The sequence below is a fragment of the Mixophyes fleayi genome, chromosome 10 (assembly GCF_038048845.1).
Source record: "Mixophyes fleayi isolate aMixFle1 chromosome 10, aMixFle1.hap1, whole genome shotgun sequence".
Lineage (NCBI taxonomy): Eukaryota > Metazoa > Chordata > Amphibia > Anura > Limnodynastidae > Mixophyes > Mixophyes fleayi.
This window is the reverse complement of record NC_134411.1, coordinates 23008721-23029094: the sequence shown is the minus strand read 5'-3', so window position 1 is coordinate 23029094 and position 20374 is coordinate 23008721. Positions and strand designations below refer to the sequence as shown.

The window sequence follows — 20374 nt, the reverse complement described above, 5'->3', positions numbered from 1 at the left end:
AGAACAATACAATACTACATATAAAGTGAACATTTACCAAGTACCTTGCATATTCCCTTAAAAGGATGGTAAAAAAATATTTGAAGAACATGCCTTCTATGTAGATCTGCAATTAAACATTAAATTAGGAACCAGAATAAATTATATTAAAAGTGCACAAATGCACATACCTTGATAGAATGTTTTACATGCATACTAATGTATTTAGTTGTTCTTTTATGTGTAGTTTAGCTTTATTGATCCCTTAAGTGTCAATGACTTATCACCACTGTGCTACAAACAGGTAGCGGTTTTATCATTACTTTACCTGACGGGAGTTATTATCCAGCCAATCTAATTGAAGTGAATGAATCAAGACGTGCAGCAGATTCCGTGCAAGGATGATTCTGTTGCTGGGTCAAAGTGATGGTATCAGAGCGCAATTTGGACTGTTCTGCCCAAATTGCACTCTGTGCCATCATCTGGTTTAAGGGTCATTTTGAGTACATATATGCAAAGTTGAAAATGCAGATATTTAAGTTAAAATCAGTGGCCGTGTATGAATCAACCAATCCACAATGTGCATTTCTGCAGAATATTCTACCAAGCTGTCAGTCACTCTGTGTCTGCTGTTAGACAAGGTAGCCTGCTGCTGAGAAACTAAGGAAAGCATGTTTATAATTATGTCATACATGGGCTTTACATGTTTTTATCACAATCGGAAAAATATATATATATATATATATATATATATATATATATATATATATATATATATATATATATATATATATATATATATATATATATATATATTATATATATAAATTACCATGCAACTAAAACTCCTAAATATACACAGATCTATCTAAATCACAGAACATTAGAACATTCATCATCATAATCTCTGATTGAGCAGTGTCTATTCAAATTCCCAAATTCACCATTTATTTATATAGCGCCACTAATTCCGCAGCGCTGTACAGAGAACTCACTCACATCAGTCCCTGCCCCATTGGGGCTTAGTCTAAATTCCCTACCACACACACGCAGACACAGACCAGGGTCAATTTTGTTAGCAGCCAATTAACCTACTAGTATGTTTTTGGAGTGTGGGAGGAAACCGGAGCACCTGGAGGAAACCCACGCAAACACAGGGAGACCATACAAACTCCACACAGATAAGGCCATGGTTGGGAATTGAACTGATGACCCCAGTGCTGTAAGGCAGAAGTGTTAACCACTAAGCCACCGTGCTGTTTATGATGTGTTTGTGCACCCTGAATCCTTATACATTCCAGAATTCAGAATAGTAGAATCAGGCAAGGGGAACCAAAACATAGACAATTAGCACAGGTTTTCAGACTGAACCACGCAAAGGATAGAATGACTGGAACCTCCCAAACGCAAAGATAAAAAAAAAATGCAAGACAGAACAACTAAACTGCAGTGTTTCTCTGTCTACTTAGAATGATAAAACCACCAATTATATGCTTGGAAATCAGCAGGGGGATTTTAATTGTACACACTACCATCCCCACCCCACATCAATATCAGAAAGTTAGTTTCAATAAAACCAGAGCCATGGAAAAATGGACCAATAAAATCTTGTAGCTCATTAATATAAATGAGTCCTGCAAATTAAATGTAATGTGTCTTGGAAATAGGACACATAACTACTGACACAAACATAATGTACAGATATATACAAGGCTGCCACTACTGTCAGTTTTCTTAAAAATGATTAATAGCTGCAATATGCCATGAATGAGAAACTGCAAAAGAAACGAGCTGGAAAAGAAAATCCACTTGGTTACAATAATATTATACCATAGCACTAAATCCTTCTTAAAGCTTATACACTATCTACACCCACAGAAGCAGTTTTGTGGGCTGAACCTCTAATCAGCCTATCAATTTACTAGGAACTAGTAAGACTGCCTCATGCCACAGTAATTTCACCAGATCCTAGTGAAATGATAAATGATGTTCTCATAATTATTGTCTGCCCCTATTGTGTATATGTGCTGGGTATTCGTTTAATCTAAACTAAGCTCCCCAATCCAATTGACATTGTCAGAGACACACAGACTATTTAGCTGGCTTTCCATTAAGGAAGCACTTTGGGAATTTGAATAGACACTGCTCAATCTGAGATTAAAATTGCTGTTCATTATTCATTAACAATTTTAACTGCAATTAAATAGGAGGTGGAGAGAGTGCACCAGTTTAATTTAAAAAAAAAATTGCTAAAATATATTTGCATTGTATATACATTCCATTGCATGAGTAGTGTACATAAAAGATCATTACGAACCATCAGAAAACCAGTTTTGTATCTACATTTCTACTGGCACGCTTGTGCTGCGAGATGTGAAACTGACTGGTAAAGAAACTATAAAAAAAATAGGTGCATTATTTATAGAGAAAAGTCTTTTCTCCCATTATGTTTCCCCAGTAAGTACCTCCTACCCACTTGAGAGCATTATATAAATAAAATCCTGTTCTAAGTTGTTAAGCCAAGAGAACAAAAACGCATATGGTGATTTTCATTCAGTGTAAAACATATGATTTTCAGTAACAATACACTAAATAGCAAGACAAGTACAGAAGTGGCATAAACGGGCTTAAAAATAAAAGCTTTAGCATAGCAACAGTATAACTTGGCTTTCCTATGTTTAGTATCTTGTTAGTGATTTATGTATGCAAACAATGTGAGGAGACTATCAGTACTGAATATATTTAAAGATTAAAAGTTTTCATAGTAAGGGAGTGTATTTTGCTACACACAGGGACTTCCTGTCAGTAACCCCACTGAAGGACACAGCCATTGGCCTCCTTTAGCTAAAAATGGCAGATTAAAGAGGACAATAGTTTGTACATGGCTGCATAGCTAATGTAAATTGAAGGTCAAGTATCTCAAGCTGTTATAGGATACAATTTTATGTTATTAGTAGCTCTTTTAAATAAGGCAAATGTTATTCAAATATATTCCACGTGTCACCCCATTGTAAAACTTAGAGACTTTTCACTCATCACACAAGTTGTGAAAGCAAAAGAGTCCACCCCTAGTATTCATGCATTCAGGAGAAAGGTTAGTTCCTCTAAAATTAAATGCATGCCTGTAAGTGCTACCAGAATATGTTTATCAATGTAGATTCATTTGATCTAACTTGAATGGGACATACAAGCACAATGTGCGGAATATACATGTTGTTCACATAAGCTGAGAAAATAAAGAATACAGAATCACTTGGAATGAGTTGTGCAGAGTATGACAAAGCAATACCAGATCTATAACACTGGCTTGATTAATCATTTGTCCCCTCTGAATGGTAGACTTCAGTAATCACTGCATATTGGTAAACTGGTGTTAATAACAATGATGCGTCAACCATATCCCATCATACACAAGGAAGACGCATCAAATTCAACTTCATGAGCAATTCATTTCCTTGTGTCCACTGTCAGTTATCAGTAAAGAGTCTGACTGACTTCTGAATGCTACAGGATGGTGTTCACCCCTGAAATAAACATTGGTAACTGCAGACCAAAAACTATAGAAAGATTACAGACATACTGCGCCAGCAGCACCTGCAATACTTGCGTTTCCAAACATAGCTGCATGGGAGAAAACTAAATACAAAAGTGTGATCTGCTGGATTGCGAGACTGAAATAGACACATAGACACAGCTTGTCCACTCTGGGAGGAAAAACAACTATAGGTTAGAACTACCCAAAACTGCACTATTATATGAGGTGGGAGAGTTAAAAAAAAACAGAATTTGTTTCTATGTGGACAGTCATATTAATGTTGCAGCATGTGTGTCCGAGGGCAATTTTCCATTTTTTTTTCAGGCAGAGACCAGATTTATGGTGGACCTCACCACAATGTCTGGCTGCGCACATTGCTGACCATTACAGCAAGGAATCTCCACCCCAGAGGTGCCAGGAAAAATAAGCGGCGATTTCAGCCCCAACATCAGCGCGGTACGTCTCTGGTCTGTTCAGGAGACACGCTGCATTGTACTCAAACTACCACCTACGTGTTCAAAAATATCTCAACTAAAAATGTAGTTTTGGGTGGAGTTTAACAGGAAAAAAAACCAAAACCATACTTACTGTGGACGTGCTAGAGAGCTCTAATGGTCCTATGCAGCACAGCTCTTTAAACTTACGATGGATGGGATAGAAAGTTTATGGGGGAGGGCTAATGACACGGACTCAAACTGTTTTAAACTAGTAGTAAAAGTATGCTTTTGCTTTTTATCAACTACTTCAACCCCAAGGATTTGGAGTTATCCTTTAACATTTAGGACTAAATTTACATAAATGCAAAACAACAAAATGTACAATAGTCACACAAACAAGCATGTTAATAAATGATATCCCAATGAGCGGAATATACATGTTGTTCACATAAGCTGAGAAAATAAAGAAAACAGAATCACTTGGAATGAGTTGTGCAGAGTATGACAAAGCAATACCAGATCTATAACACTGGCTGGATTAATCATTTGTCCCCTCTGAATGGTAGACTTCAGTAATCACTGCATATTGGTAAACTGGTGTTAATAACAATGATGCATCAACCATATCCCATCATCCACAAGGAAGACGCATCAAATTCAACTTCATGAGCAATTCATTTCCTTGTGTTCACTGTCAGTTATCAGTAAAGAGATGTTCCTTATACACAGTATGGTGCTATTGAGTCTCCAGCCTCTTGTGGCGTACCCAACAGATGCTAAATTAATTAGTTTACTCCCCCAAATAACTGAACACACCCATCTAATATTCTCCATGTGATATGTTAACATTACGTCTTATGACGGATTCTCTCTTGTTTAGCCAACACATTAATAAGAACTATATTTTAATAGAAAATCATTGATGAAACACCAAGGATCCTTAGTTTACATGGAATATTAGAGTTGTGTTACTGACCAGTGTGTTTGTCATTGAGATTATTATTATACAACTGGCATATGCTCTTGCAGCTGGGAGCCTGTGTGTTGTGTTTTTTTTGGGAGCTGTATACTCACAAAAGTAATTGCAAGGGGGGTAGCAAAATATCCACCATGGACTTCAACCTGCTCATCCGCAAGTGCTCACATTAGACATGAAGGGTCACACACTTCCGCTTGCACATTTCAATGCAGTACAGCATTGAAGACTATAAAGAACATAATGTGGTAGGCTAAAGCCACCACTGCCATTGAAGCAACAGAAGCAGAAACTTAATCTGGGACAAACTTGGAGGTGGAAGGTTGCGAGTATAACACCACTGTAACGAAGCAATGATGGCATGAAATGGAATTAATTTTGTCATGTCAATGAATTTATCACTTTATACTTTCTCTAAATACCTTCACAACTCAAACAAAGAACTAGAATTACAAATTTCACCCTTTAGATTTACAGGCATTAAAACTCACATTGTCAACTGTGCTGTTTGGAATGGAAAAAATAAATAAATCTAACTCTGTGGGGGTCAGAGACAGACAGCAAAGCATGGGGCAGCACGGTGGCTAAGTGGTTAGCACTTCTGCCTCACAGCACTGGGGTCATGAGTTCAATTTCCGACCATGGCTGTGTGGAGTTTGTATGTTCTTCCCGTGTTTGCGTGGGTTTTCTTTCCGGGTGCTCCGGTTTCCTCCCACATTCCAAAAACATACTGGTAAGTTAATTGGCTGCTAACAAAGCAGTACATTCAAGGTAAGGCTGAGAAAAACACGAAGCAAAAGGAAACAGATGACAGAAATGGTGTAAAATAACAAAATACAGACAGCAAGTCTGACTGGCTACAACAGTATCCCAACTACGAATACAAATGTTGCACACAGGACATCTTTGGATACAAATTAACACTACAAAAAAAGCCTGCATGTAAATATGCCAGGTGGTGGTGTTTTAGAGAAGTGTTTGTTATTGTGGAACAAGAAATTGGTAAATACAAAGATAATAATTTACACACATAGATGATGCGTTCTGTTAAAACTTAGAAAAACATTGCACTGATAGAACCAGATTACTATGGAGCAGGAAATTCCATATCTAGTCTGAGAAACAAAATAAACTAGCCTCTTAAAACGGATTCACTTTATATGGATGCAACAAAAACATGTACAATTAAATCTGTGGTTGCCCGAGACACCATTACACATAACATACCATCTACCTAGACAGCAAACCTCGCAAATACACACTTATTAAAGCATTCAACACAGGAGTATTGTTCTCCCAAACCCCAAATGTCAATTTTCTTGGCTTCCTAAACACATCTGGCCACGCCTTTGGGGTACCTTATTTTCTCTTTCTCGCTTTATTCTGATGAATCCTGCTTCCATTTTCAGAAAGAAATAGATCTGGCTTTCTGAACTCCTACAAAACAAACCTGAACTATTGAACTGTGAGGTTGGCCTGCCAAAGTCCCTACTATTTTTAGCATGACCGCCCACAAAAATAAGGGATTGTATCTCTTAGTTACTGGATTGTTGCAAGTATCCACAATGCTACCAAGAATTAGGGAATTTGCAAATGAATGATTTGAAAAAGGACTATGCTTAAGACATAAACTAACTTGCGCAAACGTTTTGCATTAAAAATACAAAAAGACAAAGCAAAAAACAAAGAGCTTAATAAATAGTTTATTATCTCATTTATATACCTACACATCTGGACAGTAAGTAAGCTATGTATGACACTCTGCATGTCATCTGGGTACCACTTCACCTGTGCCGTTATAAACCACATTTAGCCACTGTTCAATGGTTAGACAAAAAGCTCAAAGAAAACAAAATATAGGTTTTTACTTCAAAATATTATAAGCTCTTATACACCGGTTATGGCTGAACACTCTTTGTGATAACTAGTGACATCTAATATCTGTCAACTTTGTAAAGTAAAGCTAGGTACACACTACACGGTTTTCGTCCAATAATCGGCTAAATCAGCCGTCATACGATCGCTCCTTCAAAAGTCGGGTCAGTGTGCAGTGACACGATGGTCGAAAGTCTGCCCAAATGGACAATTATCGCCTCATTTGGTTGGTCGTACCGTTTAATATTTTCATTACAATATCGTTTCCGCTGTGTAGTGTGTATAAACTTCTGACCGATCCACAACAGCGAGTACGAAATTACAGTCATTGCTCACGACAACACGGCTGTATAAAAAGTCGCTAAAGGGACGTCCGCTCTTCCCTTTATCGCCCTAAACAAGGCTAGTGTGTATGCAGTCCATGGACTGAGCGATTGGATCATCGATCGCATGTAAAATCGCTCGGCATAAAAAGTTTGTGGAAAATTCTGTAGTGTGTACCCAGCTTAAGACTTTATGCAGGGGTGATGTATAAAACACATTAATTACTGTCAAAATGACTGCCACATAAGTGTTAAAAAATTAATATATTCAGATTTATATTTCACACAAGTCAGGAGTTAAATAAAGATTGAAGGGAGGCTGCAGGGGATTCTGCCTGCTGTTAATTGATGGGATGGAAAGTCCTGCAAGGTGTGAAGCCCAGTCACAAGCTGTCACTGGAGATACTTTTGTTGTGGAGGGAAAGAAACAGAATAAATGAGGTGTTTAGTGCCATATAATGTCTGTGCAGTTAGATCAGACAGCATGGCAGGCAGGGGGTATATAGAATACAAGTGCAGACAATACATGAGGGTCTGGAGGAGTCAGGACGACATGTGTCAGTCTATAACCACCGTCCATCAGTAATGTGGGGCCTGCTGCTGGGGTGGGTCCCCGGCCTGGGGTGGATGATCTCCCTGGGTGGTTATAACTCTGCTGCGGGAGCCCCTCCCTCTGATTAGTGACAAGAGGGCCCCCAGCTATAGGACAGAGGAGGCGGCTGAGGAGATCCCAGGCCTTCCCTGCCCTGGAGCACTAGGCCCGGACATCCCCGGTCTTTCCTGCACCGCACCCCCCCCTTACCTGGGTTTGATTCCGGCCGCGCTCCGCTCGTAGGCCCAGGCGGCGGGGGAGGCTGGGGCCAGCGGGTCGGTGAAGGTGGGAGTCGGGTAGTTCCTGTCCATCATCCGGGAGAGGCGGGGGTGGGGGGGACGAGGCTGTGTTTCCTCGCTACCAGCCCCTCACATCGTCCCCGGGAGGGTGGCGGTGACGCAGAGGGCCGTGTTATGGCGGCAGGAGGGGGGGGTTACCTCAAGCTCTCACTCCGTAGGATGGAGGTGCATGGTGAGCCTGGAGCTGCTCCCCATGTTGGTTTATTTCCCAGGATGCACCGGTCATGGCGCCTCCTCCTCCCTCTCCCCCTTCTGGTAGCAGAGGCCTAGCGCAGGCTGGATTGGGCCTCAACCAGCCCCATCCAGGAGTGGGAACATCTGGAGTAACGTCATCCTGAGCCTGCACCATCATGTGTGAGTAGTGCACATGCAGACATAGCTCCATAACATCTCTACATACATACATACATACATACATACATACATACATAGCTCCATAACATCTCTACATACATACATGTATACATGGCTCCATAACATACATACATACATACATACATGCATAGCTCCATAACATCTCTACATACATGTATACATACATGTATACATACATACATACATACATACATAGCTCCATAACATCTCTACATACATACATACATACATCTCTACATACATACATACATACATACATAGCTCCATTACATCTCTACATACATACATACATACATACATACATACATGGCTCCATAACATCTCTACATACATACCTCCATAACACCTCTACATACATGCATAGCTCCATAACATCTCTACATACATACATACATAGCTCCATAACATACATACATACATACATACATACATAGCTCCATAACATCTCTACATACATACATACATACATGTATACATACATACATACATACATACATACATAGCTCCATAACATCTCTACATACATGTATACATACATACATACATACATACATAGCTCCATTACATCTCTACATACATACATACATACATACATACATAGCTCCATTACATCTCTACATACATACATACATACATACATGTATACATGCCTCCATAACATCTCTACATACATGCATAGCTCCATAACATCTCTACATACATACATACATACATACATACATACATACATACATGCATAGCTCCATAACATCTCTACATACATACATACATACATACATACATGCAGACATAACATCTCTACATACACAGCTTGTTCCTTCACTCTCCTCCCCAGATAGAGCATTCATCTATCTTGTGTGACATATTAGCAAATATAACACATACTGAACACCTGCCCTCTGGCCCTGAGCAAATATATGGCTTTTGGTTACAATTTTTAGCAGCACTTTCAATATTTTTAAGAATCATCTGGCATCAAGGGATGTACAAAGACCCAGGTTATAATTAATTTTTCCTGGAGTTTCTTTTTTATGCAAAACATCCCTAATGTGTAATACTGAGCACACGCCCAATGTGTGTATAGATATAGATAGATATAAATATATATATATATATATATATATATATATATATATCAGGGAATGCACATTTTCAGTGTTTTCTCTTATTTTATATGCTGAATGTGTTTAAGAGGAGCATTGGAAATTCAATTGAATGTATGATTAAGTCCTGTGGTCATGTCAAATTGGGTATGTGTTGGTGTTTTATGTGTTTTTATCAGTAATTGTCACCAGGTGGCCCTAGGGCCGCATGGGGCCCTCCTAGCCACCAGTGACTCCCAGCTCCTTCTTGCTTTACTGTTAGATTTGTATATTATAGCTTGTAACACTTGTTTAAAATGCTTGCTGATATGTTATTGCAGATAGATGTCTCTTTCTTTTGTTTTATGTATTGATTTAGCTTATTACTGAGTTTAAGGGCCCTTTTGAAGGTTAGAGAAAGTTTATCAGGTTGCCCATCATTGGTTTATATAGTAATATACTTGTATTCTAATCATGTCCAGTGATTAGGTCATGTTGTGTAGTGTCCTATGTTTTTACATAGTCTAATAAAATTGTATTATGATCATGTAAATGTCATATCCTGCTTACAGTGTTTTACACCTTGAATTTACAGTCGTATAATAGCCCAGGAAATTATTTTCATTATTTCAAATTATGCACATTTGTTAATTGTCTTTAACCATCACTGTAGTTTTTTCAAACAGAATCTGGAGCTGTATGTTTGGACAATACATGTATTGTACTGGGATGTATATTCACATATTCCTACTATTATATAAAGAGCAATACAGTTCACTGTTCAACATTTTACATATATATCACAAAGGCTATGTATTCATGAACTGAATAATATACACTAAAGGACTGCAGTGTTTATGCTTGACTTAATATGCTCATTATGTGCTCTCTCACTCTTCTGCAGCAGTGTGTCTCTAACTGAGCAGGCAGAGTTTGAGTGACAGCTTGGCAGACTTGCTGAACAGAAATGCACTGTGTGGACTTGTTTAATATTCGGTGGAAGGGCCAATGATGTCGCAGCAACTCAAATGACTGCTCTCGGACCATGTTACAGATCCCTTTAGGATACTGTGAGGAGCTTCAACTGTATATTGGAGTGGAAAGGTAAGTCTTTACTTTTTAACAGAGCAACAGTGGATATTTAGGTTAACACTTAATGTATTTTAGCTTCATATATAAAAAAAATTCTTTCTTTGAATTTAGTGGTCCCTTAAGAATTCCTGCTACTTTTTTAACTCCAGGGAAAAAGCACAGTTAGGTGGATTCGGGGGAGAGTGTGGGTTGTTGGGAATGGAAGCCTGCTAGGGTGGATCATAGCCTATAATAGCAGATTACTTTTTTCCTTAAACATGAACCTGCCAATTGCAAAAAAAATAAAACAAATAATCTTTTGATTTTATTTTTTCCGAACAACAAAATAAAACACGTCTGTTATTATTATTTAATAATGTAGTAGAGAATATTACATACATATATTTATCAAATACAGGTAAATAAAATAAAATGTTGCTGATACACAATATTCAACTATTTTTTGCATATTATTATCTATCCTTAAAACACACAAAACAACCTAACACAAATCAAAATGAAACATTCTAAGACAAAACGAAATGAAATAATACAGTATCACTTCTGCAAAAACTATATGTGGATTAAATTGAATAGATCATACTTAGGAGTTTATAGGGCTAGGCCTCTAGAGACTAAAGCGAAAATACATGGTCAGTGGGGGACAGTACTCTGAATATGACCTTTTTTTTCCCCCTGTTATGGATTTTCATGGGTTAGACAGTAGTTGCAAAAAAGGTGTCTTTTAGAAAAGTATAATTTAATAATGCTACTCCTGATGCTCAATTGAATGTGAAGCCAACATTCTTAGATAAGAAATGGCAGCAGGAAATGGAGAAGGCAGATTGCAAAAACATAAATAAAGTATATGTGGAACAAGTACTAAATGTTATATGACTTGTTTTGTGCAGTTATATCAGAAATATTTTACCCGTGCACTTTATCTCTTTTTAGGATGTAAGCTCTTACGAGCCGGGCCCGTTTCCCTCCTGACTCTATACCTATTCTTCTGCTTCAACTTCACCGTAATTGCTTTGTCTAGAACTTCTGGAGTCTTGGTATTACTCGTTTTACCCTGTATGGTCTACTGTTTGTATTGTGTACGGCACTGTGGAAATCTGGTGGCGCCTTTTAAATAAAGGATAAGAATCATGGGCCTGATTCATTAAGGAAAGGTAAGCAAAAGTAAGTAAGGCAAAACCATGTTGCATTGTAGGGGGAAGTAAATTTAAATTGCGATGGCAGATTTATATTTGGGGTAGGGCATGTCCTAGATCAACTTTTAAATTTCAGTAAGCGATCAAGTATTTGTGTGCTACATGGAAAAAAGAGACAGTATTTTCCTTATGTGCAAAATAATAAACTAATGTGCACCCCTTGTATTGCTACATGGTTTTGTCCAGAAAACTTGAGTAAGAAAACTTACTAAATTTTTTGCTTAACTTTCCTTAATCAGGCCCAATAAAAATAATAAATATTTTTCCTGTGCCCTTTATCATCCAGCCAATCACAGGGTCTCTTTCTGACAAAATAGTTAATTGTTGCAAGCATATAGCTTTAGTTATAAGACTATATACGGGGCTGGTCTATACAAATGTGGAGCCCTGTGTGATACCCCGAGAGGGTTGTGTCTAGTGCCTAAGAAGCACTGCCAACAGGCATGTAGTTGCTAGCAACACCCCGGGACTATTTGACTGGCTAGTCCCTCCCTCAGGACCTGCCACTATGTGTCTGCCCCCCTCTTTCCTGTACGGACATCCTAAAACACATGGAGCAGGCAGAACATGACATATTGATGTAAAGTGACTGGCTGAAGGGAGGGAGCCCTAAATGCGTCACTCACTGCTAGACTTTCCATATCTTATGTATTCTTTTGTCCAAATAGGGCCCCAACATTCAGATCCAGCCAAGCACCAGCTGAGCTTAAAGCACCAGCAGCCGCAGGTAAGAGAGAGCAGCTCAGTCTCCCAACTGTGGGGGCAGTCCTGATTTTGTGTGACTGTCATGCTCAATTAGGACTTGGTCCCCACTGTAAGGTTAGTTTGGATGTGTGCTTCATGCTGTACTGCTTATTGCTGGCAAGCTAGACTACAGTTAGATGCAAGCAGCTCGCCCTTAATAAGCAGTACAGTGTGAAGCAGTACATAGCTCCCAACTGTCTTTGCAGTTGTGACAAACTTATGCCTGAGCGGGAAACAGGGCCATCTTTTCCATTGGGCACGATGGGCAGCTGCCCAGGGGCACCACGGGCAAGGGGGCCCCATAGGCACGGCTCTTAATGAGAATAAATAATCCTGCAAAAAAAACCTTCAAGGGTCACTGAGCAAGTACATCTATCTATCTCTATCTATCTATATCTGTATCCATCTATATATCTATATCTATATCTATATCTAGGGGCCCCGATGCACTGATTTGCCCGGGGGCCCATAATGTTGTTAAGATGGCCCTGGCGGGAAAGACCCACAAATTAGACCTGCCCCACCTGAATCTGGACAGTTGGCTGTCAGTGCCCTTGTATTTGAAGGGGATGGGAAGAGTAGGAGAACAGTCTAGCACTATCTCAGATAATTGCCATGCCCCTTGCGTACACTCTGGCAGCGTGGAAACCATCTAGCGTTTGCCCCTTGCCAGTCCTACTTCCCTTTCCTCTCTCCCCCGTTATCCAGTCCTATTTCTACCAGAGGCTGGTTAGATTCCACAGACCAATCAGAAGTTGCAAGCACTGTCTTGCTGCTTCCCATTGTCTCAACCCTATAGGCTGCGCTCACAGCACCATGTTATAGCAATGCTTGAGCCCCAGGGAAAATTGTTTTAGGGTGCAGTTAAACAGGAAAAAGGCATTAGATGGACATTAAGCGCAGGGCCCCACTGAAACACTGGACCCAGTGCAGTGGCACCAATCGGTATACCCTGACTGTATATCTCAGCTAATATTCTATTGTAGAACACTTGATTTTCGCACCTTTTTTGACCAGTGTTTAAAACCTTTAAAACATGCGTATGCTTCATTTTGCTATAGGATGTTGATTCAATGAATACTCAAATCTGAAACTTAAAAAGCAAAATAAAATTGGTTGAAAAAAAGTTGACAAGATGTCTGAGTTGTGTTGGGTCCCACCTTTTCCTAAGTACACCAAATATAAATCGTAAGGGGGAAGGTGTGTCCTATTCAGATCAAAAAATGGCAAAGATACTGTTGTTAAAAGCATAATTCTATTTCCACATATAAATACATACACTGTTAGCAGACACTGGGCATTAGTTCAGTGTCTGCCCTGGGGCGATAATTTGAGAAATAGTTTGGGTCAGAATTTTGTTTTTTTAGAATAGGAGTAATCACTGCGTGCTTGAATAGTGATGAAAAGATACCAGTAGAGAGAGAGAGAGAGAGATTACAGATTTTAGTTAGAGGTGGAATGAGCTCATGAGACAGGGACCTACCAATTTGTGAGGGTATGGGATCAAGAGGACAGGAGGTAGAGTAGGAAGATAAGAGAGTCGAATCTTCCTATTCATTTCTGGGATCAAATGAATGGAGCACAGTTTTTGCAGTCCACAGATCAAGCTAAAAATTCATGGTATCTGGTGACAGCTGTGTTTATGATGGGACATTCAAATTATTTGCAAAAAGTTGTGTATGTTGTGGTGCATCAATGGGTGCAGTAAACTCTGCGCCATCTATACTTTACCCTACAAAGCCATATGGAAGCTCCCACTAAATATGTTAATTTATGCAAATATGCACTGTGATTATGTTCTGTATTGAATGACTGAAGCACAAGGCTGAAATATACCTGGGTCTTTACAGGACAACAACCTGGTTCTTTGATTTATCTCATATTAAATTGATTTGGGCCATGTTTTCATATCTGCTGCCCTCTACTACTCGCCTGCTCTCCACTGCTGAAAAAAAGAACTCAAGCCATGTTTAGGATCCTTATGGCATAACCTGATTCTGGATTCTGCCAGGGCACATGTCCAGCTAACAAAAAACGGTATATTCAACCGCATTAGGGGTGAGTTGATAAATTCGGGTTCTATCTTGGGTGGTTCAGTTACATAAGCAATTTTGTGTTTTGATGGAGGGCTGAGAGGTAGTGAACACAGGTATATGGAGCAGCCAGCATTCAAGAAAATGGTACTTAACTTCCCCCAACCTCAAGTACAAATGGCAGTGGGTATGGAGTCCTCTCCATACCCATTTGAAATCATCTATTTTGATGCCAGTGGGTAAGGAGAATTACTCAACTGTGTAGGTTTATCAAACTTTCTAAAAGGGAAAGTGGAGGTGTTGCCCATAGCAACCAATCTGATTCTAGCTATCACTTTCAAGCATGTACTAAATGACTGCTATTTAATATGATTGGTTGCTGTGGGCAACGCCTCCACTTCTCCTTTTTAGAAGGTGTGATCAATCTACCTAATGTGTTTTTATTTCTTCAGTCAGTACTGGTACTGTCACACGCCGGGTCTTCGGTTCCTCTAAACTGAGACCCGGCTCGCCTACCTCTCTGCCGGCGTCCGTGCAGCGCTGCGGCCAGCCACCATCTTGGGTACGATGTTTAAAGACTCCCCTCTCTTCTCATTGGCCCGCAGACTGCTTCTCCCTATTTAAGGCACCCTCTACTTACACCCAGTGCCTGTTTTTAGACCTCACTCTGCTAGAACAAGCTGTGGCTCAAACTCCTTGTTATGGCTCCTGCTGTCCGCATGACATTTCCACCATTCCAGTGGTAATAACCTGCAGTCCGAAGACCATCCCAGCATCTCCTCTTTATCTCTCCTGCTGTCCGCAGAAAATCTCCATCACTCCTATGGTAATAGCCTACAGCCCACTGACCATCGCTTCACCACCCTGCTCTCTGTCCTGCGGAGACTGCAGACCATCTCCCTGTGTAGTTGAACGTACGTTGATTCTGCCATACTCTCCCGAGGGCCGCAACCTGCATAGCGGAAGCCACTAAACCTGTACCCTCTTGCGGGGGTTCCTGGAGAAGACCAGCCGCTGCGTTAGACTCTGGTGAGTAACAACTATTGGCAGGACCTAGGTCCGTCATTCTTAGTGCCTTGTGACAGGTACTTAGAGGGAAGAAAGATGAGCTTTAAGCTATAGCTTAGCGAAAAGTAGCCCAAATATTGTAACAGAAAATTAAAAAGCTGCCAGTTGAGCAATAATTATAAAAGAAACCCACACACATCTAGATGAATCAGAGTGGGTTAATTTATACTTATGGAAGGAAACTATTAACATATGGGTTTCCTCCATGCCAACCCCCTCCCCCCCCCCCCCCCCCCCAAAAGTTTATGCCAAAAAAAGGGAGGGGGAAATAATGCACCCTATTTGAGGACTGGGTTGTGCGACAAGTCTGTGCCTGCCATTTGTTTAAGAACAAAAACATTCCAGATCATTAAGCAGTTTCTGCTTTCTCAACGGAGGCTGACAAATAGTGAGCTGTTCACTCTGCTCATACAGAATATAATGTATAAACAACTTAAGCTAGCAAAATATTTTATTATGCTACAATCCCCCGAAGGAGAATTTTACATTTTGCAATTGAAAGTTTTTGAGCTTAGTTCTACTTTAACCCCTTTGTGTCTTTTCTGGCTTTTTCTCACCACTTTCCTGAGCCTGTTCTGGCACTTTTAGGGCTGGACACCTTCCAATATCTAAGTTATCCATTTTTCTGTGCAGTACCCACAGAAATCATACACTTTGTTTGTTTTTTAAAGGAGACTTTATATGTTCCAAAATACCATTCGTTTCTTTATAACATTACTACCCAAAACACATCTCCCCAAATGGCCTAACGTAGCAAGAAAGTGAACTGTGTACATGTGGGTTTGTGTATCTTTGTGGTTACAGGTTTGCGATCAATCTACTTTGCCAAAACACCAAAATAAGGATTACACATGCACATTTTCTATAAGAAATCAGCCCATGGGAATAATGAAGCAGGTTTTTATTTAGTTTGCACTATCTTGCACAGAATACATAAAATGTATAAGCATTATATGAGTAGGCCAACAAGGCACACTACTGGAGAATTCGTAGCGCGTCCAATCAGACATCTATTATGTTTATAGATGAAGACTGATATGCTCAGTCTTCAAGAAGATGCCAATGGATGAAAAAAACAGGATTTTTATGCATCCTTCAAATAATTTTTTATATTATATACATAATATCTAACAACTTGATTGTCTTTTGTTCGAAATTATGCGTATAGCACGCTACGGCGTGGAACACGGACACACATTTTGTAAATAGCTCATATTAAAAGTAGTTGCAACACAGTTATTTGTACTGAAAAGTTTATGGTGAAATATTATAATGTTATATACACGTTAGTGAGATCTAAGGTTCAGGTCACAGGAAACATATCATGTTTAGTATCATTCTAATCCCCTATTTATCCGCAGCCGTCCGGTTCATTCACCGAAAGGATCACACATTGCATATGCTAGTTATGGATGATAGGGAGTAAATGATTAGAATGATATTGTTTGTGTAATGCGAATAGACCAGTTTGAACCAGTTCTTGGCAGGAAAATTAAGTATGCATCTTCTGGAGAAGTCAAGCCCACCCCTGGATGGCATCGTTTGAACTGGCCAATGACCTGCATTACACTGGACCTTCCTGAAGCCTGAACCTATGGAAACAAGACACATCATCTGTATTGTTTTCACTGTATCACTGAATGTATATAAACAGGAGCTCTGGGGCCAGTATTCAGTCTACTTGACCACAGCCTTCAGACCTGAATGACTGTACACTGGATCCAGAGCGCCTGCATAAAGTACCGGCTGTACTTATTTTATTCTGACTTGTTATTCTGCTACTTTTGGCTATTAAATCACATTGTGCTTTGGAACCACATCACTGGAAGTGGATAATCGTTATTGGATAGCAACTAGACGTACATAACGGCATTATCCTCATGGTTGTTCCATTGTCACGAATTTGGTTCAGAACACAAAATGACTGAAATGTTTGCAATTTAAAAGGAGAACTAAACACAATAATTAACTCAACATTCAAACCATCTATTTGTAACAGCCTTAAATTGATTATGTTTATACAGAGGTGAGGTTTTGACACTCACGATAAGGTTGCCAAAACGTGCTCCTCTTTTCCTGGTTGCGAGCCACCTTTACCGTTCCTACCTTTAGCCCAAACACATTACGTCCAAACGGTGCTTCCACACATTATAAGCTAAATTACTATAACACATAGCCAGACCTATGGGACGCGGAACGATACGCCAACTAAAATGCGTATCTGAAACATACGTGCAAGTCAAAATCGGACTCCTCACTTAGGGGCATGGTTGACTTGCACACACCTACTCTACTGAGGTTACACGTGAACGCCCCTGACTATCAAAGAGACAATTGGAAGACCCAATTTCACTTTGCCTAAAGATATATACACTCACCACAATAGACTTTCATACAAAATTTAACATAAAATACAGATTACTTTATACTTACCGTACGTATAACCCGTCTAGTTTTTCAGGAGATTGTCCTAATTTTCACAGTGAAAAAGGAGCTATGGACTTTTGAGTCTATGGTTGTGTGGAACTTGGGTGTTTCCGGTTAGGGGACATGGTTGAAAGTGTTTCGAATTATTAATTACAAACACCCCAAAGCAACAAACTCAATACAGTCGTGTAGACTATTATGCTGAGTCTTCATTTCCTGTAGTCAAAGAGAGTCTTGCTAGAAATGGTGAATGGTCTTATCTTAAATGGGCATTGTTGGAGGGGATCTGGACAGGGTTTAGATTGACACGGGTCATGGTCTGTTTTGTGCCAAATTTCCATGCCTGGATTAAGTAACAGATTTAAGCCAGATTCTGCAGTTTTCGTAGTATACTGATCAACTGCATTGCAAGAAGCCCCATACATTCTGGTGTTTGGTGTAACTTGAAGCTGGCTAAAGCCATGTGTAAGCACAAGTAACTAGCAACCGTGGCTTTCCCCTATAAAAGCCACAATTTCCCTTACAGCAATCAAGTTTAACAGTGCTCCGTGGCACCTCAAGGGGCATATTCAATTGTCAGCGAGTATTTTATTTAGAGCATGTTAAGTCATTTTCCAGCGGGTTAACTTTACCCGCAATTCAATTCCATCGTTATCACTACGTTTTTTTTTTCTTCAAGAAACGGTCCTCTCGCGCTCCAGTAGATGGTCCATTAAAAGCATAGGATGTGCGAGAGGCAGCCGCATTAAAAGCTATTTCATTGTTTTTTAACGCGGTGGGTAAAACAGCCAAATATGCTGTTTAATCTCGCACCTCCTTGGGGTGTGTTAAAAATAATAAACCTCTGAAGAGTAGTTGAAATCATGTAAAAATGTGGGGAAAAAAAGTTAAACTTTATGTTTATCACTAATGCCTAACTTGTGTAAGTTGATTTTCTTGTAAAAAAAAATAATGAAATACAAAAAAAAAAAAATCACTAATTATATTTATGTATGTTTTTGGTACAAATATAAATGTAGTAATATGTTTTGACATGGTATAGATAATTGTATGGTAAAAAATAGTTTAAGTTAAAAATATGCTAAATAAAGTACTGTACTGTAGATATTATCAATGTGTAATGCAATCTAATGTATGCGAAACCTTTTTTTTTTTTTTTTCTTATACATGACAGCGTTAAAATGCCCCTTCACTCCCCTAAAGTCTCACAAACACAATTTTTAACGCTCGGGGGCAGCGTTCCCCTTTTTTTGCAATTGAATTGCACAAGTTTTCCCGCTGTTCTAACTGCAAACGGTCGCTATTGCCAGCAAAAACCCGCTCTGGACTTTTTTTTTAATGCTGCGGGGACAAAAGAATCTCACTGACAATTGAATATGCCCCAAAGTCTTGTGGATGATGTTATTTATGTGTACAGTTAGGGCTAGTAAACTGATCAAACGAGAGAGAAGGCAAAGTCAGAACTGGATCAGACATAACAGTACAATATCAGCAAGCCAAAATAAAAAAATGAAAAAACAAGCAAGGTTCAAGGCAGACAGCAAGACCAGAGTCATGAACTAAAAGAGTCAGCAATGGGTCATTCCGATCTACAAATCCCACCCACGTAAATGCCAGTATCAATCTTTGCCAGACAATAGAGGATTGCCAAATGCCAGCTGCTCTTCATGCTAAAGTAAGCATGGATGTCGATTGGTGAGGCACCACACCTACAGATGGATATAGATCATAAAGAGTTATGCACAAATATGGTTTGTCACAGGCAACATCTAAGCCTGCTCAACTTGGAGATGAACCGGTAGAAGACACTGTCCACACAGCAGTGTGATTATACAGCCTGCCTGATAAAAATCTGATCATATTTTTAATCAGGAAAAATGATCGTTGCTGGTTGTTTAGGGCTGAACACATCATCATCAACATTTATTTATATAGCGCCAACAGATTCCGTAGTGCTTTACAATTGGGAACAAAGAGTAATGAAACAATTCTGGGTAATACATACAGAGAGCCAAGAGGGCACATATGTGAGTCTAGTTAAAAGCAAAAGAAATGCACATTTGCAGACTGTATTTGATCAGTTTGTGACTTATTTCTATGTACAGATTGAAGGACGACATGACCAGAGAGAGCAATGCAAGTCTGACATTAAATATGTGTAACTATAAAGGAATAACTGAGCATCTTCCCATATGCTTTGAGAGCTTTATGGCCTATCCCAGCATCTGTAGTCAGTGTGATGTTTTTTTACATTTAGTTGGCCTGTAATCAACTAGCCAACATAACGACATAATAAAAGCAGCATAGTCACAACAAATAAGTGCGGAGCACATAAATCAGC

General features: G+C 39.4%; 1 protein-coding gene and 1 long non-coding RNA gene across 6 annotated transcripts in view; one reads left to right on the top strand and one right to left on the bottom strand.

Moving 5' to 3' along the window:
- QSER1 (glutamine and serine rich 1) overlaps positions 1-8083 on the bottom strand; it is a 56640-nt gene extending 48557 nt beyond the window's left edge. For both annotated transcript variants that reach the window (XM_075188054.1, XM_075188055.1), the window contains exon 1: positions 7928-8083. In XM_075188054.1, the coding sequence (XP_075044155.1) occupies positions 7928-8031 (104 nt within the window). In that variant the 5' untranslated portion in view covers positions 8032-8083. The remainder of the gene's footprint in view (positions 1-7927) is intronic.
- An 84-nt stretch (positions 8084-8167) lies between these two features.
- LOC142103823 (uncharacterized) lies at positions 8168-16784 on the top strand. 4 transcript variants are annotated; one of them, XR_012679441.1, is made up of 4 exons: positions 8281-8370; positions 10378-10577; positions 11499-12488; positions 15344-16784. It is a non-coding gene; the product is annotated as an uncharacterized LOC142103823 (long non-coding RNA). The 4 variants fall into 4 exon arrangements; XR_012679440.1 differs by having other exon boundaries at positions 15144-16784; XR_012679439.1 differs by lacking the exon at positions 15344-16784 and having other exon boundaries at positions 8168-8370; positions 11499-12749.
- Positions 16785-20374: the final 3590 nt, after the last annotated feature.